Raw genomic sequence first — 25932 nt, forward strand, 5'->3', positions numbered from 1 at the left:
ACTCTGAATTTGGACGAGCCGTCAACGATTCAAATTTGCACCATAGTTGTCCTAAGTAGCTTGACTACGAATGAAACATTTTTTCCACCAGCGACAGCTGAGACGAAAACATGCGATCGCAGCGCCCTTGATCGATCTATATATGAAGTTATCTATGATCCCGTCTAGGCTTGCGGCGCAAGAAAAATTGTATTTTTTGGCGCTTTTTACCTGATTTTGGGCCGAAAATTGGCGCTTTTGGGGTGAAAAACGGCGCTTTTTATCACTTCGCGCTTTAGCCGCCTTTTTGGAAGAGTGTTCATGCTTTTTCAATCGCATCATTCGCTGCACTTGCAGTGGTGTGACCTAAGGGTGCTAGTCGCCTAAATCTTAGTCGGTTTAATTAGTTAACTAAAATGATCCTATGAAGTGATTCTAGTGATAGGATGATTTAGCCATGGTTAACCGCGGCTAACTGAAAAATTTACTACATAAATTAACCGAGTCGACTAAAATATTCGTAGTAGATGTTTAACCGACTAAAATTCTCAAGTCGACTAGCACATTTAGTGTGACCCCAGCATTAAAAACAATAAAGAGTCATTGGAGGAGACAATATATCGCTACCTAGAGTCTCGTTGAACGAGACTAACAGTTACATAATGTAAGTCTTGTTGGATGAGACTCCAAACTTTTAGTCTCGTTCAACGAGACTCTTATCTAAGTGGAGTGAGAGGTTGCTGACTTTTCCACTTTATCTCATGTAGTTTTGGCTTGCCCAAGCTTCGCTTCGCTCGGCACTGCGCTAGGGGTTAAAACCATTATCAGACAAGGATACATCTTCAGCTGCTGCAGCTGCGGCTGCACCAACAGCAGCTCTGTCTTGCCAAACATATTGATTACCATCCTCGTTTCTCAGTCTGATAGTCAAGTTTAAATAAGACTCACTTGGCAATAGCCACAAATCTTCATTATTGGTTGTAAAAGAATAGTGATCTGAATTTTCTAGTGTCCCAGCTCCATGACTATCCTCATACACTTTAGTAGAATCATATTTAACAATTGAGGTGTCTTTAGCAGCTATTGAAGGAAATTCCCAAATTGGCGATTCAGTTTCTTGTAAGAAAGTGTTCATTTTTTATTGTTTGGTGAAACTCTTAAAACAAAGTTTTATTGATAATGGTTCAGTAAGATCTATAAGCTTGCCTTTAGAATCTGTTACTTTTAATTCTATATGTCTGATAATAGAATATCTACATTTGTAATATTCTATTTTTTCTAATTTTTCTTGAATTGCAGACCCTGGTTCTGCAAAAGGCAAAATATCAAACAATACATCTTTCATTTCTGGTTGATAATTTCTTTCAACAAGATTACAACGTATGAAAATTCTATCAACACCTCTAGTGATGTTAATTATACCAGTACCTTCTTCATAAGGTTGATCATATACTTTAGGCTCTAAACCTAAAAGTTTATGTAAACTTCCTTCAGAAAAGTCCATTTGTGCTCCCTCTATCAATTTTACATAACACTTAAAAGTTGATTCATTTACACCTAAATGCAATAGAATTCTTTTTTCAGCGCTTGCGCCCGCTTCGCGGTGTTCACCAAAAATTGCATTAAGATTGTTGTACTCATCAGAAAGTTTTTTGTTTAAATATCTCGAAAGAGCACTTATTTCATACATTCCCTTTGGAATTGTGATTGGTACAGTGAGATTGTTATGGGTTAAAGTTACTTTGTTATTGCCATATTTTTCAGATACATTGGGGTATGTGTACCATAGAAATATGCTTTTTAATCCAATTTCAGGATTTTTACCCAAAATTAGAGGATGGTTTGAATGAAAATCATATCTATATACTGGTTTGTCAACAGTTAATAAAACATAATTATATTCAGGCGCTTGCGCCGCGCTGACTTGCATTGAATAATCCATTTTGAGAAAGTTTATTTACCTTTAGCATGTTTTCAATTAAAAGGGTGTTCGCGACTCGCTGCGCTCGCATTGCGGTGCTGCTTTGCTATTCCTGAGTTTTTTGATACAACAATTTATGTTGTTTGAGTGTGATGTAATTGATTTTTAACATTTCATCAAGAATCCTTCTAACATCCCTTTTTAGTTCTCTGCTTGTATTTCCAGCTTTTNCTTTGAAAATTGAATAAGCCATATCATGAAATTGAGGTGCTTTATCTAGCTCATTCACAGGAACATCTCCTTTGAGTAATCTATCTTTGACTTTTGTGCCAGGACCAGTAAATTTATGACCAGGTATATGCAATTCTGGTAAAAAATTTGAGTTTAATAAATCGTTTACTACACCGTGACCTGTTCTCAGCTGCAAATTTGTGCTTCCAGACATAAATTGTGATTGTTTGCTGTTGCATCCTGTACACATTCCTTTTAAAATATATTATTTTCCTTCACTACCTTTGGGACGATTTTGCTCATGTAATTGAACATTTGTAGATAAAGTTTTCCTTCTACACCTAAGGCAGTATATATATATCTATTTGGAAGGTTTGGCATATTTTTTAAATAAGAGTTCAGCATTTCAGTTATTGTTTTTCTGTTTTTCCGAAAGTTTCTTACAACATATATCATACGGGGTAGTGTCTTGATTCCTATATTGAATGTAAAAGCAAGCATACAATCCACAAAGGCTACTTTTTGCATTTAGATGTTGTCTTACATTACATATACCAATCTACACGTTTTTCCACATATTTAGGAGGTGGTAATCCAAAAGAGTCATAGTATTCATTGTCATAAACAGCAACCCAATGTGTTCCAGGATCAGTGAACTCATCCAAGTTTAAGATAAAGCAACCTTCTTTTAGTAGTTTTTCATCTCGCATAAAACATCCTTTAAAACCTTTTTCATTATGTAAAATACTTAAAATGTCATGATTAGACAAACCTTGGTCTAATTTCTCCTGGGTAAAAAAACTCCCTTAGCAGTTTTTCTGGGTAAATAGGCCCCCTTTCCTGTGTTGGTGTTTGCTAGAAGTAAATTTTCTACTTTTTTATTATGTCGTTTGGCTTCAGATTCCATTTTATTATTATACTTTTTATTATTCACAGCTTTTGCTATTCCACCAGCTGCCCCAGCCATACTTGCTGCAGCACCAATGCCTGCCAACAGAGTAGGTATTGTTATAATAAATCCTCCATTTTTCTCTAGTTGTGTTTGTGATAGAGTGATAGAGTTTTTTGTTTAAATATCTCGAAAGAGCACTTATTTTATACATTCCCTTTGGAATTGTGATTGGTACAGTGAGATTGTTATAGATTAAAGTTACTTTGTTATTGCCATATTTTTCAGATACATTGGGGTATGTGTACCATAGAAATATGCTTTTTAATCCAATTTCAGGATTTTTACCCAAAATTAGAGGATGGTTTGAATGAAAATCATATCTATATACTGGTTTGTCAACAGATTCTCTAGGATTTTGATACATATAAATTCCTTTACCAGATTTTTCTTCTTGAAGTGACAAGTTTTGCATTTCATGTGCAGCTTCAAATACATCTTCTTCACTGTCCGAGACTCAGTCGTAGAACGCAGCTTGCTGCACACGCTCTGTGTTCTTGATGCTAATTTTGTCTTGATGTATGTTTGATATTTCCTGCTATTAACTGAAGAAAAACCAGTTCTACTCATAATATCCACATAATAAGACATATCTTGATCCATGGGAGTAATTTTTGAACGTTTTAAATCATCAAATGGCAATAACAACAAAGCTACTAATCCAACAGAAAGCTTGCTTTCATATATATCTGCTTTTCCTAGTATCCTGATGTACAAAATATTTTCATTAAACAGAAGAGCAACATCTACTTGTCCATAGAGTCCTAAAACTCCCTTTTCAGCTATTTCAAATTGAGTAGTCTTGCATTTGGTAGAATTACGATATTTTCTGTAGAGTTTCTGAATCCAAGGTTCTTCACCCATTTCAGCAACCTGCGCAGCCTCGACTGTACCTCGGCTTGCTTGAGTCAAGCTTGGATGTGCTTGCTGTTCGTGCAAGGGCATTACAGTAAGATTATTTCCTTGCATTTGAATTGCCGGCTTATTTGTTTGAAATGCGGCGCAGCTCGCTTTAATTGCCTGCACAACTGGTTTGGATTTTCTTTCTAAATTATCATCAAAAATTTCTCTTTCAAGTTTGTTACTTTCAATATTTCTTTTTTGAATAGTCCTTGCTTCCAAAATTTTTATAATTTTCTCATTTAGCGCCAGCTGCGCTGCTCCGCTGCGCTTCGCTGGCACAGCCCCCGCAGGTGGCAGCGAGCTTTGCTCGCCGCGCGCAAGCGCGCGTAGGGTATTTTGTGTTTGTTTCATATTTGCTTGCTTTATTTATAACATTAACATACTATAAGTAATTTATTACTCAGCAAGCACAGCGAGCCACTCTTCATGTCAAGTTTAAAACTAAATTATGCGCTTGCGCGGCCGCCTGCGGCGATATTTCCATATATATCTACTTGATTTATATGGGAATACTCTAAATTACAAATTAAACTCAGCTTGCTGCGTAGCCTCAGCTATGCCTCAAGTGCTTCTCCAATAAATTCAACATAAAGTCCATCATTAGTGTTTCTACTNAAATTAAACTCAGCTTGCTGCGTAGCCTCAGCTATGCCTCAAGTGCTTCTCCAATAAATTCAACATAAAGTCCATCATTAGTGTTTCTACTTGGAGTAAAATAAAGTTTCATATTGGGTTCAATGTCTTTGTTAAATTGAAAGGTCTTTGGAAAAGGTCCCCAGGCTGTAATTAGGATTCTTGATTCTAAATGTATTTTGAATTTAAGATGGCCGTGAGAAAATCAAATTGTTAGAACAATATATTTTTAACTTTGTTAGCTTATATTTAATAGGAAATTGATAGAAAATTTCATTATTCATTAAAATATTTTTTTTATTTTTTCTAAGACTGGTACTTTTTGACCAAATTTGTAAAACTGTAAGTTTATTCAAATATCTTTCTGCATCTAAATCACCAAGTCTTCTTATAAGGTTCTGTTGCATTGCAAAGAACTCTTCCCTGTGTTGTGCCTTGTATTCTTGAAATTTTTTATACTCAGATTGAGATTCTTCCTAATATTTTCATGCTCTGCTGTCCCAATATTTTCAATGCTTGAGGATATTTCAGCCAAGTTTTGCTGCAAGATTTCAAAATTATCCAAATGACCATTTAATCTTCCTTCCATCTGTTGTTGTGTTTGTTGCAAATTACTTGTAATTGTATTCTTGTGAGCAACAAGTGCATCAACAGCTTCATCTTTATTATTTATCTCAATGATTGCTTCCTGTGCTTGTAGAGCACTTGTGCAGGCCTCTTCTTGGACCTCTTGGAAATTTGTTTTCAATTGATTGAACTTTTCAATTAATCCTACATTAACAACTCTACTTTGTTGTGTGTCATGCATTTGCGAGCTCAGAGAGCTGCGATCATATCCCCATAAACGAAGGTTATTCATTGTTTTGTTTAATGGCTTACACAGCATAACACAAATATCTTCGCGAGCGAAGCAAGCGGGCAAGTGCATACTCAGGAAACACACATTTTTAGGGGTTCATTTAGGTTTTTCCTTATTCTGAATGCTGGATTTTTATGAATGGTATCCAGAAAAAGAAAAGTATGTGGATCCCTAGTTGCTTCTTCAAACACTCCAGTGAAATCTTTATTACTCAATCCAAAAGGATGGTTCTGATAAATATCAGCAAGTTCACGGTGATCATTTAATTTCCAGAAGCACATGTAATTACATTGTAGACGAATAATTTTTGGAATGTCAAAATAACTTTGAGTTAGAAATATTAATGTCGCATTCTTCTTTCTTCCCCGAGTAAAAAGCTCTGATATATCATCAAAGCTGGATTTATCACAAATAAAGTCATCAAAAATTATTAGATTGTGTTCATCTGGGTTGAGTTCATCAACTTTAACTACGCGTATATTGCTTGTATCAAAAATAAATTCAAAGTCTTTATCAATCAATTTTGCTTGTTCACATGCTGATTTTAGGTCTACATATTTCTCTTCTTCAAGATCTTTTGCATATACATACAATTTACTCCAGGGTAAAAGATAATATATAAGATTTAACAGAAGATTTGTCTTTCCACAACCTGATGGACCACATAACAAAATTCTACTTGGAGTTGTAGGTGCTAGAGCATCTCGAACAGGATTGCATGGGGGTTCATGACCATCCAATTTTCTTACATTTCCTCCTGTTTTGGGTTTGTTTTTGAAATATTTGTTTTTGATCATAATGTTTTTTACTTATAGGTAAGATACATTTAAAACAAAATGGATATTACCGCTTCGCAGGCTCACAGCGCTAAGGACGAACAAGCACAATTGGCAAATGAATTACATAAACAAGCCAGAAAGAATTATCCTCGAAGACAAACAGTAACTTTTGGAATTGATGACCTTTGGCAAGCAGATCTAGTCGAAATGCATGAATTGGCAAGTAAAAATAAGAAATACAATTACATGCTTACTGTAATTGACACATTTTCAAAACAGGCTTTTGCTATTCCAATTAAGAATAAAACAGGACAAGCTGTAACTGAGGCATTTGAAGGAATCTTGAAACACAGAAAACCAAATAACCTACAGACAGATCAGGGAAAGGAATTTTTTAACAAAACTTTCCAAGATTTGATGAAACAACACAACATTAATCACTATCATACATTTTCAAATTAAAAATGCTGCCATAGTTGAAAGATTTAACTGAACATTGAAAGGACGCATGTGGAAGAAGTTTACTGAGTTAAATTCCTACAATTGGCTTCATATATTAAATGTTTTGATTGAAGAATATAATGCTGGCTATCATAGAACAATTAAACGGGCACCAGTGGAAGTTAATAAGTCAAATGAAGGTGAGGTAAGAGAATTATTACAACCAAGTAAGAAAATTACAAATATAAAACAACCAAAAGAAACAAAATTTAAAATGAGTGATATTGTGAGAATATCCAGGGCAAAAGGTATCTTTGATAAAGGTTATAAGTTTAATTGGTCAGAAGAATTGTTTAAGATTACAAAAGTTCTTGAAACAACATCAACTACGTATTACATTGAAGACATGTCTAGAGAAAAAGTTGAAAGCTGTTTCTACAATGAAGAACTTCTTCAAACAAAATTACCTAATTATGCTAGCATTGAAAAGGTTTTGAGGAAGAAAATTGTTGATGGCAAGGTGTATTTAAGAGTTAAATGGAAAGATTAAGATAATAAATTTAATAGTTGGATTTTACAGGATGACAGTGTGAAACTTTGAATTATCCTGCAGTGCAGGGCTTTTAGTTGGTATCAACAGCACATGCTGTGAGTCGTGCTGCTTCAAAAGTCCTGCGATTCACAAATTCTGGTCCCTTGTGTCCATATGGAATTGAGTTTATACCATCTGGAAGAAAATGTCTTTTATCATCATCTCTATTCAGAGCCTCCTTTTTGAAAGACTGAATTGTTATGTTATGATTTTTTGACCTCATTGTACGCTCAGTTACTGCTAAGCTTTTCCCTGTTTCCCGTACATTACTATAATCTTGATGTGTAATATTATCCCTGCTTGCTTTTGTAACACCTTTGTTCTTCATAGGGTCTTTTTCCTCAAAAATATTTGTATGCTCCTCCAGAAATGGAGTTGCGTCATTGAAAGCATGATGATTTAGTTTTATTGAATAGCATTTAGATCTTAATGCTTCTATTTCATCAATAGTTATATGTTTATATTCACTCTCACCACTATCTTTAGTTTCAAAGCAATAGGGAGGTACTTCATTTTTCAATACTTTCTTGTTTCTTTTTAGATCTATGTGCTTATCCATGGGAGTTCCTTGAAAAGCACAATTAGATAAATCCAATATGTCGTGAAATTGCTCAAAAAACTCTTTATTTATATCATTTGTTTGTAATTGAACTATAAATGAATCAGTATCTGTCAAGTTGAATTCTTGAACCAAAAACACGCTTAAATGTATATCAAATAGTTCCCATAAGGGCTTTGGATAACTCTAAAATCTTTATTCCAACGTAAACAGGGCGAGTAATTATACATTTTTGTCTCCTGAGTTCCATTCCTACTTCACATTCACATTTATCAGGTTTCTTTTCTCCTTTGGGGACATTGTTTGGATTACAATAACCACACTTATTAATAAAATGTTCATACCTAATTTTTTCAGGAAACCTATGTTTTTGATGATATTTGTTCATATCAGTAATTAACTCAAAATTAACAAATTTATCAGCTTGTAGCAGTGTTCCACCAAACACACTATTATTCATCAATTTAAAAAAGTTTTTGCAAAGTCATCTTCTGCAGCACCCCGCTTCTCTGTATTGAAATTTATATATTTTTCCATCCAAGTGGCCTGATTATATCTTAATATTTTATGGACTTTAATAACTTGTACACCATGAGCTAGGGCTACTTTTAAATATCCACTATCAATGACACAGTTATAATGTACCCAACAATGATTTATCAGCTTAACATTTTTTCTTTTACATTCTGCACCATCCTTTGAATTTCCTGTGTATCTATGTTTTATACACGGAGGCTTTATATGTTCTGGACATAAAGGAAAATCTGAATATTCAAAATGTCTGGTTTGGGGTAGCTTCAGAGTCACTTCAAGAGTATAACCCTCTGTTTTATTAGGCTCATTCATCTCTAATCTAGTTAAAATATCACTACATTCATTTTCATCTACCCATTTGAAACCTGAGGATGGAAGTGGTTGGGACATTGCCCATCCATACAAATTATTAGCATCAATGTATAGAATATATGTCTCTGGTTGAGAGGGATCATAATCCTTAATATTTGGATTGTTCGCCTTTGCATGTTTCCTTGGGCAGTATGAAATACCACCTCTTTTTGCTTTCATGATAAAATTGTACATATCGATGTCGAATAAAGGTTCTAATCTGACATTTGTTTTCTTCAACATTGCTCTCCAAGCAAATGATGGGGTAGTAATATACCACCAAGGATTTAAATCGTAATATTTCATAGCTAGGGATTTATGTGCTTCACAAACATCTGCTAAAAGTAAAATATCTGTTTTCAAATATAAATCATGGTAGTCTTGAAGTGTCCTCATACCAAATACTTTCCAAACATTTATTGCATGTTCATAATCATTATCAGATATATGGGAATTAGTTTAATTGTTATAAAACGCTTCTTTTGGTGGTAATTTTGTTTCTTTGAATTTTTCATATGAATCCATGTAATCATATGGATAAACTCCTTTTCTAACTAAAACTTCAAGATGTTCATATTTAAGAAATTGTTTTGACAATTCTTTAAATATCAATCTATAATTTGAGTGCTTACCCTTTGAATGTGGTGTTGTTTTTAGATTGTTTACTAGTTTGTCCAAACTTGTAGACAAATGAGCAAATGAATCAACAAACTGAACTTTAATTGGGATTTGCTTTTCTTCAGTTGCCTTGCTTTTTGCATTATATTTATTCAATATTTCTCCCCATTCTATATTTACAGTTTTGAAATTTTCACTGTTCTGAACAATTGGTTTCACATTTATATCCTCCTTGGCAAAAGCTTTTATTAATATTTTACCATCATAATTTTTCCAGGTATGAAAAATTACAGGTATTGCTTTCCCTTTAAATGTATATGAAAAGTTACAGCGAGTGTGAGCCATTCCTCTCATTTTACCAGTTAGGTGATCATGATCAATAACTGTGCTTGCGCTGTCTTCTTCTAGCGTCGAAGGCGCCCGCACAAGCGCTCCTTTACATATATGACATTTATTTTTATTCACCCCAGTTGTATCATAATTGTGGGATATATATCGTTCTTCAATTATCTTTTGAACGTTATTAACATATTCTTTTAATATCTGCATGAAATTTATGTAAACATCCCTTTCATTATCTGCCATAAAAATTCTTGTATTTAGACTTGGAAATATGTCTTTGTACTCATCCATTATCACTGCATGTAATCCGAAAGATAATAACTGTTGTTTTGATTCAAAAATACAATTGCTCTTACATTCCTTCATGTGCTCATCTGTGGCAGTTACATTACACATCCTATATAAATTTACTTTTATGTTCATTGCCTCTGTATCTCCATAAATTGTAACAGGATGATTTTGTTGCTTATGAAAAAATCTTCAAATTTAATAATGTGTTTATGAATGCACTCTGTACATGTTATTTTCATACCATTTCTTTCATGCTTTTTACATGCCTTACTTGGCATTTGAATAATTCCTTCGGTATTTGCACAATATTTATCATGCTCTTACCACAATTTGAATGTAGATCTAAACGCATAACATTTTGGACAAACATAATCATACTTTGCCTTGTGTTTTGTGGTGTGTTTGAAAGCTCTTATGTCTTATTCCAACAATATGACTTTCTCCTTGTTCATTTGAATAAAATAACAAATTTATTGTCTTATTTGGATCATCTATTTTCTTCAAGGATGTGTAAGTTGAACTGGGGAAGTATAAGTTCCCTCTTCTAAATATTGATGAATAAGCAGTGGGGGTATGTCCAGGTTAACCAGTTCAAATTTTTGTATATTTTGCTTATTTTTTTCCAATCAATTTTATCAAAATGTTTTTCATATGGACCTGGCCTCTCCGGATGTATACTTTTTGGATGCAATAATGACATTAAAGCATATTTGAAGCAGCATTCATTGTCATTTTTTACATTCAAGTATGCTTTAGTTTTGCTCAGTTTTTCAGATGGTGGAATATATGCTGAAGCTGTTGAAGGATTGTATTTACTGTTTTTCAATTGAATAAATTGTATTCCTCTGTAAATCAGTCCACTTCCACGCCCTTCATAATTATCAAATTTGTGGATCATGGTGTCTGACATATATTTGAGATAATCTGAAATATCAGAATATAAAATTATTCTATTTGGATAAGCCTTGAGAAATGAACTTCAATAATATCTTTAGTCTTTGGATTTTCAAAATCTACTTTTAATGTAGTAATATTAGATATTTGCCCTCTCTCATGGACATCTTCATGCATAAGTATATGGACATCTTCCTCATCTTCAAATATATTTTTTACATCTTCCATCCAATCTTGGCTTATATCATCATTAATGATTGTATACAATCTTCCAATCCCATCAAATACATCTTCTCTAGATACATTTTCAATATTTTTTGCTTTTGCTACTTTTTCTGGTAGAGGAATTCCTCTCCTTTTAAGTACTGATTTTACTTCATTATTGGTCAATTTATTCATTGGCAGTTCTTCCAAATCTACATCTCTATTGATTAATTGTCCATTCTGTTTATTGATAAACTTTACTATTCTTTTTATTTTATCTTCCTTGCTGGCTTCATTGCTTTTTAGGGGGACTGCGAAAATATTCAGTAGATCAGATACATCTTGTTCACTTAAATTTTGTGGATTTAAAATTGAAGGAGATTCAACTATCTTATCCTGTAGTAAAATTCTTACACCATCCTTTTTTCTTGTTGTACTTCCACGAATATTTAATTTTTTAGCAATTTCTCAAATTCTTGGTGCAGAGATTACCATTTTATTTTTTGCTGAATCATAAATGTATTTTAGAAGAGTTCGTCCTGTAGTAGCTTTAGTTTTTATTTTTAAAACATTTTTGACATAGCTTTCTAAATCTCCCGTAACCATTTTGTCAAATCTATCAAAACCTTGTTGTTGTTTTTGTTGGTTTTGTGTAGCATTTGAATTGAAATAAGTTCTTATAGCTTGTATTGATTCACGTTTATTCAAACTCCATGCTCTAGGGATTTTATGTGCTTTAGAAACTGATCGTAACTCCGATAATTTTAAAGATTCAAGTGATTCTAGATTTGGTATATTTTCCGCCATTTTGTTTTTTTTTCTTATAGATTTTTTGTCCTTAAGTCAATTTTTTTCAGCATCAAAAACATTTTATTGGCATGTTTATCTGGTAACCATATTAAGGTTGATTTTTTCCTGGTCAAAATAAAGGTGATGATTATTTACTAAGTTCAATTTTTAACCTTATTATGGTTAAAATAATTTTTGAACAAGTTTAGGTTAAAAACAGTTTTAAACCAAGTTTAGGTTCAATTGATTTTAACCTGTATGTGGTTGAAAATCAAGAAGGGTACCTTAATGTGGTTGAAATAAAAAATCAACCACATTAAGGTTGGAAATCAAGGTGGGTACCTGTATGTGTTTGACAGAAAATTTGAACCATGATGAGGATGAAAAATTGCCGAAAAAATGGTGGTATTAGAATCCCCTTTTACTATCTACTGACATTGAAGAGCCGATTGAACTAAACCTACTCATTAAAAATAATGAAGGTCAGAAAATCAGAATTTAGATTTGCTAGCGGGCGCTTTTAAGTCTAGCAATGATTCATGAAATACATAGAAATGGAGTCCACGGAGACGTGCTCATTACTCAATAATGACTTGGACCATCTTGAGTGCTCAGGGGATATGCTCGTTTTTTGCCCATCCTTTGACTTCTCATAGTGAAATGATCTCTATCTGGCGAGGGCGGGGTTCGAGGTCCGGAATCCAGTCGTGATGGATTTTGCGTTGGCATCATCATGATGGTTTCCAGGCTTTGGATCAGATTGTCCCCACAAGCCTTCAACTGAAACGAGATCCAAAAGGAAATCTTGATTCTCGTCGTGCGCTCACTCTCTCTGGGGTACGTAATTGAGCTCTGTGAATATCTTGTCGTCATGTCGGTAGAGTGACTAGGTCAAGGACTGAGATGCTCTGGGATGGAAGGTCACAAAATTGTGTACCTACAAACTGTGGAAAGAGTGTGTGAGTACTCACGGAAGTCACTTTGGATTGTTCACATAGCGGAACTTTATACTGGATAAGTCGTTGAATGAGTGTCCTCGAGGCTTGAAAGGCCAATTCCGCGTCTTCTGATGAGTTCACGGAACATTCAGTCTGGAGAGGAAACAAAAAGCAACCGAACGGTGATCGATCTTTATTCACGCGTGAAGAAGGAAATGCCGATACTAATCAGAGATGAGAAAAGAAACGATCATCCTTGTAGTGCGAGCTCAAAACGACATGGATTTCTCCGTGAAGCTTGGATTGAAATAGAAGCACAATCATCGTGCGAGATTTGAGAATCGTCGTATTGGGGAGAAATAGTTTTGACATTAATATGACAAGAGTGCAGATTAGTGGAAAGGTTAGCCAAAAATCGAGCGTCACATCTTGTACTGCAGGATATTCCCGGACTTTATCGCGGAGATTTTCTTCACTTAGAAAGGTGGTGCATTATTTGGATAAGAATGTGAAAGTCGACACAGCTTTTGACGCATTCCTGTGCATCACCTTATTGAGCCAGCCAAGGCTAAGCATGACCTGATTCTCAAAATTCAACCCCCACCAATCGAATTGAATGCATAGACAATATGGGTGATTCCCAACAACAATGGATGTTGGAAGAGACGTCATGTCATCATCAGTTGTACGTTTTGTCAATCACTCACCAAAGATTGAACAACGTGTCTCAATTGGGTTCGTGATGGTCTCTCTTCTTCCGGTCCTTGGTGTTTCAGTTCGCCTTCGGCATCCAGGCATATTTTTTGACTGTCTATGGAAGCAAGCAAGCCGATTATGTTTGTGACATTGGACGTTGAAGACCTCAAATCTTGAAACACTCACTATAGATGACATCACCAGATCCTGGAGGAGCCACCCCCGATCCTCCTTGCTCAACGCTCCAAGGAGCTTTTCCGGCCGGCCACGGGTATTTGATATCACCTTTAGAAATATGAAAAAAATATGAACAACACATTGAGGCGTCCATGGCGATCATTGAATCTTTAGCTCACTCCGGATTGTTCTAATGAGATGGGTTCTTCGCCCTTCTTGCTCCTCGAGCTCCTTGGCCATGGTCATCACATCCAATTTGGAGAGGGCAGAAGGGTCAGCGCCAAATCGCATCACAAAATACTTCGTCCGATGTCGACTTCCAACGAGGTGCGAATAAATGTTCTGGGACGGTCCCGTGATGCCACACAATGTGCAAGAATAACGAGGCTCGCAACAACTTATCCTCTGACTTTCCGGTAAGAGCTCTTCAACATAATGCAAGGCTGCCACCGGAGGAGGGCATCTTACGAAATCATGATCGACATATCGTTGTACTGAAAAGCTTACCCACTACAGGAGATGTGGACTCCTCGATGAGCGTACGCAGATTGGCGTTGGAATTGACCGTTTGGTGTATTTTCAGTCGCTTCGAGTGTTTCTGACCCTGAATATGTTGGAAGTACATGGATTCGGAGTTGAGCTCCAGATCGCAGAGATCACAACGGAATTCGGTCACCCTTTGACTCGCAACTAGTCTTGGCCCCGCATTGGCTCCACCGGTATCACAAACTAAACGTGAATCAACCTATTCATAACGAAGTCAAATTTCCAAAGGTGGGGGAAAGTAGGCGATAATGGGCCAACCTGTCTGAAGGTAGCTTTTGTCTTTGAGAGCACTTGGAGGGGACTGAAGGGCGTCTACATCAGGGGAAGGGTCAGCCCGGAGAGTCCCCAAAAGAGCACCCAATCCTGTGCATTTCGTTTTGTAAGCAGAGTTGTAGGCTATTTCCTCGTCCTCGGAATCAGATTCCTTCATTTTGGGCTCTAAAAGGACGTGGGTTGATTTGAGCTGAGTCTTGTGGTAGATAGGTGGAGACGCAGGAAACTTCGATTTGGATTGTGTCGTAGTGCATTAAATATGAAGCGGGGGCTTTTCTTTGGACAAAAAAGCTTGCTTGCGCTCTGCCTCTTTTTACGAGCTCTTGGGAGTATTGAAAGACATACCTGACTTGTGAAAAAACTTCTCTACACCATGGTAAGGTGGATTAAGAGGCTCTAGAACAACGGCAATTTTATTCTATTTTTCTTTGGCTTTTTATGTAAATATGTAATGCAATATGTAATGTAATACGTAAATGCAATAATATGTTATGTAAAAAAAACCCGAGGGCCATTGGAATTACTTGTCAGGTCCCTGCCAATTACCGTTGACCCTGAAAGGGTCATTTCACAGCAATATGACTTGAGTCTGGACAACCCGACACATACAACTAGGGCATTTTCATTTTGGCATTCTGTTTATTTTTTAATTTTTGTCCTTTCTTTTTAAAACTGATGATTTTGACATGAAGCAACCTCCACAACGAGCAAATAAGTGCTCTGGCTCATCGAGATTAAGTCTTTTAAGGTAAATGCATATCCGCCCATATTATTATTTTTGGTTCAGGTACACCAAGACTTGAAACCAATGTTTAAAGGATTTGCTTATACCTCTTCTATTGACCATAACAAGTTATACAATGATCATTTTGCGGTCGGCATTTGCTATTTCTAGCAACATGTGGCCATATAACTGGCATATGAACATTTTGCTTTCATGCCAACATATTTAGTATCTTCGCCACATTTTACTTACCTTGTTCTACGTGTGGTTCCGCCATTCCGCTGGTCTCAGACCAGTGGTTTCACAAATTTAAGAGTGAATTGCAACTAATGACAGCTTTATCTGTCTCTTGGATTCACATTTAAACATTCCTTGGTTGTTGCTCTAGTCATTGATTACAGACAATCAGCTGGGATGGTTTTTGCTATGAGATCACCGGGTAACCTGATCTGACAAGGAATCTTTTCAATGGTTTTGAACCAGGGTTGCTTCCACAGATCATTCTAATGGAACAAACCTACTTTCGGCTCCCAAGCAAGGCAAACTGGATCAAAACTTTATGTAGAACATTAGCTAGTCAGTTACCTCCACAGATCACTATCAGAAATGATGGAAATTTGACAATCTCAAAGTTGGATGCGTTGAACTATTGAAAAACAGAGGTCAGGACACTGGTAGTGAATATTTATGCAGAGTTTTTTTTATTTTCTACTCGACATGAAAATCAAATTAAAACTCGAGCCCTACACATAAGCCAGTACTATCCAAAGCGTTGACCCTTTGTAGTAGAATGAATGTGTTCATCCGGTTTGCCTTCTGAATCATTGTTCAAATCTCTAAGCTGGATTCCAGCTTCTCAATTGCATTTGAAATTTTACGAATACAAATCAAAGATCCTTTTTAAAGATATCCTTAAAAGCGACTTTGATGTAAATACGTAGATAGGCGTCGGAACAAAAGTTCACGTCAACAATAGCGCAATCACGTTTAATAACTAACTTTCGACATCAAAAAAAAAAGAAACCTAGTTTTTTAACACACGACATTGTGAAATTGTGGTTATATTTTTATTTTCATTTAGGTGTATATCAACTTGCACTTAAAGTAGGAAACAATTTACGGTAACCCAAAGACCCTTAGGGCATGAGTTTTGGGTTTTTTATGAAATGGATATATGCTATTCGAAATTTTGAAACTTTATTGTTGGACAAAGTTCAAGAGTCGATCACATCAAACTTCACAATCTTCAAGTTAAAATCTTGGTGTAAAATTTCTATAGTCAGTATGATGGAATGGGTTTCTATTGGAGGGGTGTTTGATAAGCATCTAGAAGTCTCCATGAGAAACGTCCAGAAGGAGAAGCGAACCCGAAACGTCTCTCATGGTAAGAAGCTGAACAAACCGACACCAAAAACTCTATCCATGATGATTGAAACATTTGTTTTTCTACATAAATTTAACACAATTTACACAAATCGCATTGAGGTGCGCAACAAAGGTGGCAATGGATCTACTGGAGTTGTCGAAGAGGATGATGATGCAAGTCAAATGGTTGTCGAGGAAAACAATTCAAGGCAAAATCTATTGCTAGTTTGATAATGAATCAATCTCTACCTACATTTCGGTCGCATTTTCTTGATAGCTTGGCGACCCTGTCATTGGAAGTTGGTGAGCAGGGTAGCCAGTTCCAATCAGACACCAAATATGGGCGTATCTGATAAAACGAGCTTGATCCGTGAAGATACCAATCAAGAGAGGCATAATACCTTTGTATGTCATTCTTGAGTATCATTTTCATTAGCTTCCGTATGTAGACATCAACTGCGCGTCAATGTCACTGATATTATTGTCTTAAACTGCAAACACTTACCGTCACCTCATTCCAACAACAAAATTCTAAACACGTGGACGCTGTAGTCTAAGCCTTCGAAATTCTATAAGGCGTTAACGTGAAAAATGGCCAAGTCTCTGCGATCAAAATGGAAGCGGAAAATGCGGGCTGTCAAACGGGTTCGTTACGGAGAGAAGGAAAACATCCGATTACTCAACATGCTGGAAATGGCCAAGAAATCTCAAGAAGAGCGAGAATTAGAGAAAAGCAAGACCCAGATGGAACATGAGCCCCAACCCTTGGGGGCACCCGCATCAGGTAATTACAGGGATTCATACCCAGGTTAATGGACTGGTTTTAGTAAAGAAATATTGTGTTTGGTTTGCAGACAAAGTGGGCGAACCCATGGAAGGCGACGGCAGTGGAGAGAAACACAGTGCTAAAACGTTGAAGAGTGAGAGTGGCTCCTATCCCGTATGGTTGTCTAATCGCAAGATTCAAAAGCTAAAGACCAAGAACAAGGTCAAGAAGAATCCAGAGGGCAAGGTTAATAAGCGGCACAAGAAGAAGTATTTGTGAATCATCACCGGCTCCGTATCATTTTTTTTGTAATACCAATACTATGTTTCATTCAGAAAATTAAACCAAGAACTTGGGTTCACAAAGCAGACTTGCGTTTATGATTCTCGTTAATATCTGAGGAGACTTGCGATGTCACTCCCGTCACTTTAATATCATCTGTGGTTTTCGCCCTTGAGTTTATCGAAATCATCATCATTCCTCAATCAGCTGACTCTTGAACCTACCCACAATTTAACGACTGACTTACCTTAGAAATATGGAGTGCCCACCTGTGCATCAATATCCGGATCGGGTGCGAATTGATACCTTAAAGCACGCCCATCAGACAAGATATGGGAGTGAGCCGGAAATTGTGGTCCGTGTACCAGGTCGCGTCAATTTAATTGGCGAGCATATTGATTATTGCGGGTATGGCGTACATCCTATGGCCATTGATCAGGATATCTTGGTGGCTGTGGCAAAGGTTCCGACCAGAGGCACGCTTCAACTGACTAATTTGGAGTCCAAATTTGCCGATTTTGAAACGAATCTGACCAATTTGAAAGTCCAAGCTCAGGCGTCTTGGTGGAATTACTTCCTTTGTGGCGTCAAGGGGGTCCTGGTCGAACTCGAGACGCCAGATTCTGTCCTTCAATTCGGATTGAACTGTACGGTTCATGGCCGGATCCCTCATTCGGCTGGTCTCTCTAGCTCGAGTGCCTTGGTAGTGGCAGCGGCTCTATGTAAGTCGGGTTGGTTCTTCCCCGCCATACCTTGGCCATCCTTTCATCCGAGCTCTCCTTTGATTTAGCGACATTGTGGGCTTTGGATCATCAGATGGCGAAGAAGGACTTGGCGGATTTATGTGCACGTTCAGAGCGATTCATTGGAACCCAAGGTATTGTTAACTAATGATTTACTCACTGTCCACTCAATGTAGATACAGTCTGGATTCCTTTCGTTTTAGGTGGAGGCATGGATCAAGCCACAGAGATCCTGGCCAAACCTGGCACGGCTTTGCTCATTGAGTTCAACCCGCTCAGGACGCAGGATGTGACGCTACCCCAAGAGGCCAATTTCGTGATCGTCAATAGTCTGGCCGACGTGAACAAGGCCGCAGGATCTGACTTTAATACTAGGGTCGTGGAATGCCGATTGGCCACCAAGGTTTTAGTCCAGCATTGACGTTGACAGCTCATAGACAATTATCATCTTTCGCGCCTTTCCATTTCAGGTTCTGGCCAAACTGAACAACTTATCCGGTTGGCGCGAAAAGACGAAGTTGATCGAGTTTCAGGAGGCGCTCAATTTGAATCTGGAGGAAGCCCTGGCCAAGTGTACGAGTCAGCTTCACCCTGAGCCTTATTCCAAAGGTGAGCTGTGCCAGCTATTGGAAATGACCACGCCAGAGTTGGAAAGCCAATGCTTGTCACCCAACACCTTGGACGTGGCCAACTTTGACCTTTTTCATCGGTCCAAGCACGTTTTTTCGGAGGCCAAAAGAGTCTTTGATTTCAAGTCGGCCTGTGATAATAGTCAGGACGACAAAGCATTGACTGAATTGGGGCGTCTTATGGCCGAGAGTCATCAAAGCTGTTCCCAGGATTACGAGTGCTCTCATCCAGCTTTGGACCAATTGGTATCGCTCTCGAAAACTGCCGGAGCTTTGGGATCTCGATTGACCGGAGCAGGGTGGGGCGGGTGTGTTGTGGCGTTGGTGCCCCTGGAAAAATTGGATGGCTATATGTCTTACATCAAAGAGAAATACTTTGCAAACTTGGCGGCAGCCCATGGTAGAGACTTGAACGAGCTCATTTTCACCACACAGCCCGGCGGAGGAGCTCTTACTTATACCTGCTAAGTCTTCATGATAGTTTCATTGACGGACAACATTCCAGCCCATTGGACACTTTCATAGAATGTATTTGAAGCCGAACATAATATTAATAATAACGCTTTCTTCAAGGCCACGGCTTATTGACTCTTTTCCGCTTTCTTCTTCTTACTCTTCTTCTCATCTTCCTCCTTCTCTTTTGCTTCGGCATCCCGGGCTTTCTTGTCCACATTCCAGTCTTTGAGACCTTCGGGCAAGGCTGTGTCTTCTTCAAAACTACCCGTGCCTTTCACAAAATCTTCGTAAGTGTGTTTTTCGGCAAAGGGACGTGGACCCAAGAGTTCGACCATGTCATCACGCGATAGTACCTCTTGGGTGAGTAAGCGCTCTGCAACTTTGATCACATCCTCTTTGTGTTTTTCCAGCAGCTCTATGGTGCGCGTCATGGCCTCACTGATCTGTTTGTTGGCTTCCTGATCGATGAGTTGGGCGGTGGCCTCACTGAATGGCTTCTCAAAGACCATGTCCCCTTGTTGGGGCTGCTCAAAGCTCACATTGCCCACGACCTCGTTCATACCGTATTGCGTGATCTGCGCATAAGCAGACTTGGTCACTTTCTGCAGATCATCCTGCGCTCCGGTCGTGATGCGGCTAAAGAAGATCTGTTCGGCGGCCCGACCACCCAAGGTCATGCACATGCGGTCGTAAAGCTGCTCACGACTATAGAGGTACTGCTCCTTGGGTAAGTATTGGGCGTAACCGAGACCCTTGCCCCTGGGAATGATGGACACCTTGAGCAAAGGGTCAGCGTGCTCTAAGAACCAGCCGGCCACGGCGTGGCCAGCTTCGTGGTAGGCGACGGTGCGCTTCTCTTCGGGCTGCAGCACGTTGGTTTTCTTCTCCAAACCAGCCACCACACGCTCAATGGCGGCTTCGAAGTGCTTGTGGACAATCGAGGCGCTCAACTCTCTGGCTGCGATTAGGGCTGCCTCATTGCACACATTGGCCACATCTGCGCCTGTAAAGCCCGGTGTTAAGGCCGCAAGCTTGCGCGACAAATCGGCCTTATCCAGGTCGGTCTTCAGGGTGCTTAGATGCACTTTAAAGATGGAAGATCGACCCTGGAGTTGAGAAACATCCGTGAGACGGTTGAAACATGGGGTGATTAAAAGCCAAGTTATGTTTGTGGCTCCTGGAAATTACCTTGATGTCTGGGGCCGGGACGTAGATCTGTCGATCGAACCGTCCGGGTCTGAGGAGAGCGTGGTCGAGAATGTCCATGCGATTCGTGGCGGCTAGGACAATCACATTAGTGGTGCCCGTATTAAAGCCATCCATCTCGACCAGGAGCTGATTGAGGGTGTTCTCGGCTTCACTTTGGCCGCCAATGTTTCGCCCACCGCGTTTTCGGCCAACAGCGTCGATTTCGTCAATAAAGAGGATGCAAGGGGCGTGCTTCCGAGCCATGGTGAACATGTCTCGCACGCGAGCCGGACCCACGCCCACAAACATCTCGAGAAACTCTGAGCCAGACACGGAAATAAAGGGCACATTGGCTTCGCCAGCCGTGGCCTTGGCTAGCAAAGTCTTGCCCGTACCAGGAGGACCTGTGTCGGGAATAGAAATCGGCCGTCAAGTGATGGATGCCAATGAAAGAGACTGCTTATGACAAATCAACTTACCGGTCAGGATGGCGCCTTTGGGGATCTTGGCGCCCAAGTCAAGGTATTGCTGAGGGTTCTTGAGGAAGTTGACGAACTCCATAATCTCGATCTTGGCCTCCTCGCATCCAGCCACGTCGTTGAAAGCCACCTTGATTTCACTGGCATCAATCAATTTGGCAGTGGATTGACTCATTCCACCAAACATGCCTAGAAGTGGTACGAAAGTTTGCAATATTCATACCAACCCCCTGAGGAGTAGAAAAAACCCACTAACTTTTGGTTTCTAAAGAAAGTCAGGCTTTGATGCTTTTCAATTCATAACTTGGGTCATTTGCTGGCCAAAAAAGTCGTTTGACATCAAAGTTTGGGGATTTTTGAAGTCAATACATTTTGACCCTATTGCCTCTTTCTTCTGAAAGGAACAAGCAATGCAACCCTACGTACTTCGTAATTAAAAGAGTAGCTTCGACTGGAGATTAAATGTGTCTTAATGTAAAACACTACCCAGTGGATTGACAATGTTCAGTACCTTGTACGGTTAAAAATCCTTTTTAAACTACTCGTAAATAAGAGTTGTACCTCCAGGGCCGCCTCCAGGACCACGAGCCCCGCCCATGCCCATCATGGACCGGCCTTTCATGAGGAAATAGACGAGTCCACCTAGGAGCAGAAGCGAGGGCAAGGCCCCTACCACTTGACTGGCCTCGACGGCCGTGGTGTACGTGACCGGCACGAATTGAGACGGGTCCATTTGCAGGTCCAACTGAGCGTTCTCCAGGTTCCGTTCGAACGTATCCACACTGCCAATGGAGAACCAGAAGCGCTCGCCGGATTTGGTCTCTACCTGGACCTGCTTGTTGTTGACCACCACCAAACGGTTGACGTTGTTGCGCGACAAGTACTTGGTCATGAACTCCTTCCACGTGATCTCCGTGCCCGGATTCAACGCGCCCACGTAGAAAAAGGTACCCAGGCCCACTAAGGCCGAAAAAAGGGCCAAATTCCGCATCTGTTGGGGGTCACCCCAGGGGTTAGAATTCGGACCACCGGAGCCGCCCGCCGAGCCTCGACCGCCCCCTTTTTGAGACTTGAAGGCGTTCCAGATGTCCGGGGACGAGTCTTTACCCGTGGACTGGCCCTTGGATGGACCTGGGGACTTGGATTGGGTGGCTTTTTCTTCCGATCCCGGTGAGCTTTCGGAGGCAGTTTGTGGCGAGTCGGGCGAGTCGGGCTTGGCGCTCCCGCCTTTGCCGTCCTTGAAGAACTTCTCGAAGCCTTTGGGCGGTCGAGAACCCATCCAGACCTGAAATTGGCGGGCAAGCTCGGACATCAGAGCCATCATGGGGGGCGTGTTCTCCATGACCAGGGCGTGAGCCACGGGTGCACCCGAGGGCTGGTACTGGGTGTGACGTGACAAGGTAGATTGGGCCCGAGTGGAGGACCCCCGCCCGCCGGATTGGTAGTCCATGATTTGGCGCCAAATCATGTCGGGTCGATGGGCTGATGAGGACTGGCCCGAGCGAGCCCAAACTAATCGGAGGCTCATGACGGCCTAGAAGAGAACAACGAGAAAGTACAAACACCATGATTGGCCTACCACCATCATAAGGGCACGATTAGTTGCGAGTCCGGTGGTGGGCTTGAACATCATCCATCTTCCCACCACATTTTCGATACACTACGGGTTTCGCCCATTGACACGGGTGATTGAAATACCTTAGCCCCAACCAGCCCAACCTATGGGTCGAGCATCCGCTGAAGCGCTTTTCCAGTGGCCTTGGGGTGCGCTCGTCCAGCATCAGCGCCTCTGCCTGAGACATGGATGGACTGGGCAAACCCGATCTCATTCTCGAGGGTACGTAGCCCGTAGCATTGATTCAAAAGAGCAGTTTGGTCTGCGCTAGGGCTGCTGGCCCGGAATTGTCACGGACTTTTCCGAGATCGACCAACTGTCGATCGCTAGTCGGGTGATTAGTCGTCAATCAGCCCATTCAGTGATCTTTAGAGCTTTAGAAAACATGCTTCAGGCCGCAAACAGGTCACTACTACAAGGCTGATGCCAAATGAGTCCACGTACGTGTCAGTAGAGGACGCCAATTCACGCGTGTACTTGAATACTTCAAGGCATGGCACACACACGCCTTTTCTATTGGGTTGGACTGAGATGGTCGGGTTATCGGGCCTCACAGGGTCATTTCTAGGAATTTACCGCTGACCGCCTTCATTGACTACCCAAGGCCATCAAGGCCAAAGAACTTCTTCGGGTCCAGTTCGTGTTTGGGGAGCCATACAACATTGAACGCCATTACATCCCGAAACCGAAATGGGGCTTCCAGGCCCAATTCAATTTTGAGTGAGGGGCGGGGGGGCGGGGGGATTGGGGATGGAGCGGAGCTCGAGAGAACAAACCTGGGATTCAGATGGTTGTACCTGATGTGTGTGGGACTGGAAACTCGGTCGGCAGTTCGTTCGTCTTAGTGACAATATTGAGATGCCATCCACTCACTCACTCACTCACACTCGCTCACAAGTGCAATCAATCCAGGGGGGCCTCAATGCCAGAATTGGAGTGATTAGTATTTCGCACAGAAGCAACTATGACTCGGTTATGGAATATTTACTTCTTGCATCAGAACACTTCAGGATGGCCAGCACCAACCGGCCGAGCGAGATCCGAATCGCCCGACGACAATGACACGACAATGTGGGCAGTCCAGGGATTATCGCCCAAGGGGGTTTTGACCATCCGACACCTTTCAAATGATACACTGACTAATTTCACCCGCCAGACCCAGGCACTTCATTCAAAGGCACTCTACGGCCATAAGAATGTCACACTCGCGGTCGGTCACACTAGCTATGTATTGGGTCAGCTGACGTGGTGCGGCCGCCATGAAAAAGAGGGAGCCAAGGCTCTCGGTCCGGTCTGTCCGGTGACTTTGGTGTGCGTGATTGTTTACATCCGAGTCGAGCTTGACGTTAGCTGACTGAAAGCTCTGCCTGATATCAGTGTCGCTCAAAAGAGGTGACGAAAGCCAAAATGATCAGGGGGTTTCATTCGTTAGGGATTTACGATCCATAAAATCGGGAAGTTGTAATTAGTCAGCCAAAAAATGCGAACCCCTTAGTTGCATTATCTTTTTCAATGGTTCTACTTCGTCTTGGTGCACACAAACAAACGTATAAACAAAATCTTAAATATGCTTGAAGATGGGAGGCTTCGTCAATAAGCTGTTCAGCAATGTGACATAATGAATGTTTCACCAACTCTTCTGGGGAATATGTTACATCATGCAAGGGTAAAAAAATTCCCAACACTTCTGACATCCAAATAAGAGTCAAGCCAGGAGTTTTATTCTGTATCCTTGATAAGGACATCATCACCAAAACTTTGCTCTACATTTTCTCATTAGCAAGGCATTAGTAACGAAATTACAAATAACGAAACTAGTCATTTGTTTCCTATTTTTGAAAAAGGAACTGTAATTGCATCACATTTTAAAATTGTGTAATTGCCACGACCCAAAAACTAAAAGAATTACTCGTTCCTTTTCCGGCTGCCAGAATGGCCTTGAAATTTTCGTTGATCTCGTGACTGCTGAGATTTCGACAGAAATTGCCATTTCTTGCTAATTCCATCTAGCGTATTACGATCAAAGAAAGTCAGAGTAGAAAATTGTAGGAGCGCTATATTTCTACATTTTTCTTCCACAACACAGAAGATTCAGTGATGCGATATTTGACACGAATCTTCTTTGCAATAACCAAGATTTCATCACCTACTCGAACATAGATGATGTTCAACAGACAGTTTGATACAATTTACAATCCGATATGACCAAAGTCACAATAAATCTTAGTATTATTAATAACTTGTAGTGTATAAATTTGTGATCTATTTACCTTGGGATTACAAACAATTTATTTGTTACTCAAACCCATTGAACAGATCAAATATCATACCAAGATGGAAAGGTCACAAATAGACGAATTATAACCATTCCTTTTGATAGTACTGGGCACAACATTCCTTGAAGCATTTAGAAAAGCCCTAGAAAAATGAAAGTAAAGAAACGCACACATGTTTGTGCCGTATAACACGATACTCAAGCAGTATGCCTAAAAATTTAACGGACTTATTGGAAATTCCTTGCCACACTGACTGGTCGATGGATTATAAATGTGTAGATAAAGCTTTTATCCACGTGGATCAGTTGCCCTTGAAAATTGAAATCTGATAAAATTATTCCATATTCGACCACCTCCAACCTTTTCTCCATGCATTAGAGCCCTATTGGGTGGAGACACATAGATTCCTTCAGTTTCTCGAACTGTACTTCGAACATAGACTTGCAAATTATTGAATTGAATCATAAAACAAATAGCCATGGCATGAAGGGCATTTTTCATAAAAATATCACGTCGCTTTACTTTTCCGTGGGAAAACAGAATCCCCTTGTTCACGTCTAGTCTGCTTTTGTTATCTGCGTTAGGAAAAAAACAAAATCTTAGATTTTACCGCTGCATTCATCCTTGCAAGTGTTATTAGCGCTTTTCCTCATTTGGCTCTGTCGACGTTGTTGAGAGTGTTAGCAAGGTCACTAACAACATCAGACAATTTCGCTCGGAGGTCCTGGAATAATTGAAAAGTTTCTCAAGATAAATTACAACATCTGTTCCGTCCACAATCGAGTACATCATCCTAATATGACATGGATAAATGATGTACAAGATGAATGATTGTTCCCGGAACGGTTTTTATCAAAATGTGAAGATAATGTTTGTTATTATCTTGGGAAAATCACAAAGTTGTTGGATT

The 25932-nt window shown here is 39.8% G+C and overlaps 4 protein-coding genes across 6 annotated transcripts; 2 read left to right on the forward strand and 2 right to left on the reverse strand.

Annotated features, from left to right (window-relative positions):
* Positions 1-12352: 12352 nt before the first annotated feature.
* LOC131881629 (uncharacterized) lies at positions 12353-18024 on the reverse strand. Of its 2 annotated transcripts, none has more exons than XM_059228547.1 (8): positions 17884-18024; positions 14485-14664; positions 14188-14409; positions 13860-14123; positions 13690-13788; positions 13515-13618; positions 12841-12960; positions 12353-12649 (listed from the first exon to the last, which is right to left on the reverse strand). In XM_059228547.1, the coding sequence occupies exons 2-8, from the start codon at positions 14654-14656 to the stop codon at positions 12452-12454; spliced, it is 1179 nt and encodes a 392-aa protein (XP_059084530.1). In that variant the 5' UTR covers positions 14657-14664; positions 17884-18024; the 3' UTR covers positions 12353-12451. The 2 variants fall into 2 exon arrangements, with proteins under 2 accessions (XP_059084530.1, XP_059084529.1); XM_059228546.1 differs by lacking the exon at positions 17884-18024 and adding an exon at positions 15476-15745.
* LOC131881630 (protein LLP homolog) lies at positions 17084-17724 on the forward strand. Its single transcript, XM_059228548.1, has 2 exons — positions 17084-17372; positions 17443-17724. Exons 1-2 carry the CDS (start codon positions 17180-17182, stop codon positions 17631-17633), a joined length of 384 nt encoding a protein of 127 aa, XP_059084531.1. The 5' UTR covers positions 17084-17179; the 3' UTR covers positions 17634-17724.
* Positions 17893-19779, forward strand: LOC131881628 (N-acetylgalactosamine kinase-like). Its single transcript, XM_059228545.1, has 4 exons — positions 17893-18358; positions 18427-18513; positions 18583-18782; positions 18850-19779. Exons 1-4 carry the CDS (start codon positions 17893-17895, stop codon positions 19474-19476), a joined length of 1380 nt encoding a protein of 459 aa, XP_059084528.1. The 3' UTR covers positions 19477-19779.
* Positions 19518-23729, reverse strand: LOC131881627 (AFG3-like protein 2). 2 transcript variants are annotated; one of them, XM_059228543.1, is made up of 5 exons: positions 23544-23729; positions 21693-22665; positions 21132-21320; positions 20653-21056; positions 19518-20570 (listed from the first exon to the last, which is right to left on the reverse strand). In XM_059228543.1, exons 2-5 carry the CDS (start codon positions 22657-22659, stop codon positions 19590-19592), a joined length of 2541 nt encoding a protein of 846 aa, XP_059084526.1. In that variant the 5' UTR covers positions 22660-22665; positions 23544-23729; the 3' UTR covers positions 19518-19589. The 2 variants fall into 2 exon arrangements, with proteins under 2 accessions (XP_059084526.1, XP_059084527.1); XM_059228544.1 differs by having other exon boundaries at positions 23523-23729.
* Positions 23730-25932: the final 2203 nt, after the last annotated feature.

Source organism: Tigriopus californicus, chromosome 6 (genome assembly GCF_007210705.1).
Source record: "Tigriopus californicus strain San Diego chromosome 6, Tcal_SD_v2.1, whole genome shotgun sequence".
Lineage (NCBI taxonomy): Eukaryota > Metazoa > Arthropoda > Copepoda > Harpacticoida > Harpacticidae > Tigriopus > Tigriopus californicus.

What these genes read in the sequence shown, in the direction of transcription:
- LOC131881630 (XM_059228548.1), top strand. Translation starts at nt 17,180, where the DNA reads ATGGCCAAGTCTCTGCGATCAAAATGGAAGCGGAAAATGCGGGCTGTC. An exon ending in CTTGGGGGCACCCGCATCAG is followed by an intron (nt 17,373 to 17,442) that starts GTAATTACAGGG and finishes TTTGGTTTGCAG; the next exon opens with ACAAAGTGGGCGAACCCATG.
- LOC131881629 (XM_059228546.1), bottom strand. Translation starts at nt 15,500, where the DNA reads ATGGCGGAACCACACGTAGAACAAG. An exon ending in GTCCACATCTCCTGTAGTGG is followed by an intron (nt 14,124 to 14,187) that starts GTAAGCTTTTCA and finishes CTCCGGTGGCAG; the next exon opens with CCTTGCATTATGTTGAAGAG. An exon ending in GACACGTTGTTCAATCTTTG is followed by an intron (nt 12,961 to 13,514) that starts GTGAGTGATTGA and finishes TTTCCTCTCCAG; the next exon opens with ACTGAATGTTCCGTGAACTC.
- LOC131881627 (XM_059228543.1), bottom strand. Translation starts at nt 22,659, where the DNA reads ATGAGCCTCCGATTAGTTTGGGCTCGCTCGGGCCAGTCCTCATCAGCC. An exon ending in TCCTGGAGGCGGCCCTGGAG is followed by an intron (nt 21,321 to 21,692) that starts GTACAACTCTTA and finishes TACCACTTCTAG; the next exon opens with GCATGTTTGGTGGAATGAGT. An exon ending in TCCCGGCCCCAGACATCAAG is followed by an intron (nt 20,571 to 20,652) that starts GTAATTTCCAGG and finishes TCTCAACTCCAG; the next exon opens with GGTCGATCTTCCATCTTTAA.
- LOC131881628 (XM_059228545.1), top strand. Translation starts at nt 17,893, where the DNA reads ATGGAGTGCCCACCTGTGCATCAATATCCGGATCGGGTGCGAATTGAT. An exon ending in GGTAGTGGCAGCGGCTCTAT is followed by an intron (nt 18,359 to 18,426) that starts GTAAGTCGGGTT and finishes CCTTTGATTTAG; the next exon opens with CGACATTGTGGGCTTTGGAT. An exon ending in GCGATTCATTGGAACCCAAG is followed by an intron (nt 18,514 to 18,582) that starts GTATTGTTAACT and finishes CTTTCGTTTTAG; the next exon opens with GTGGAGGCATGGATCAAGCC.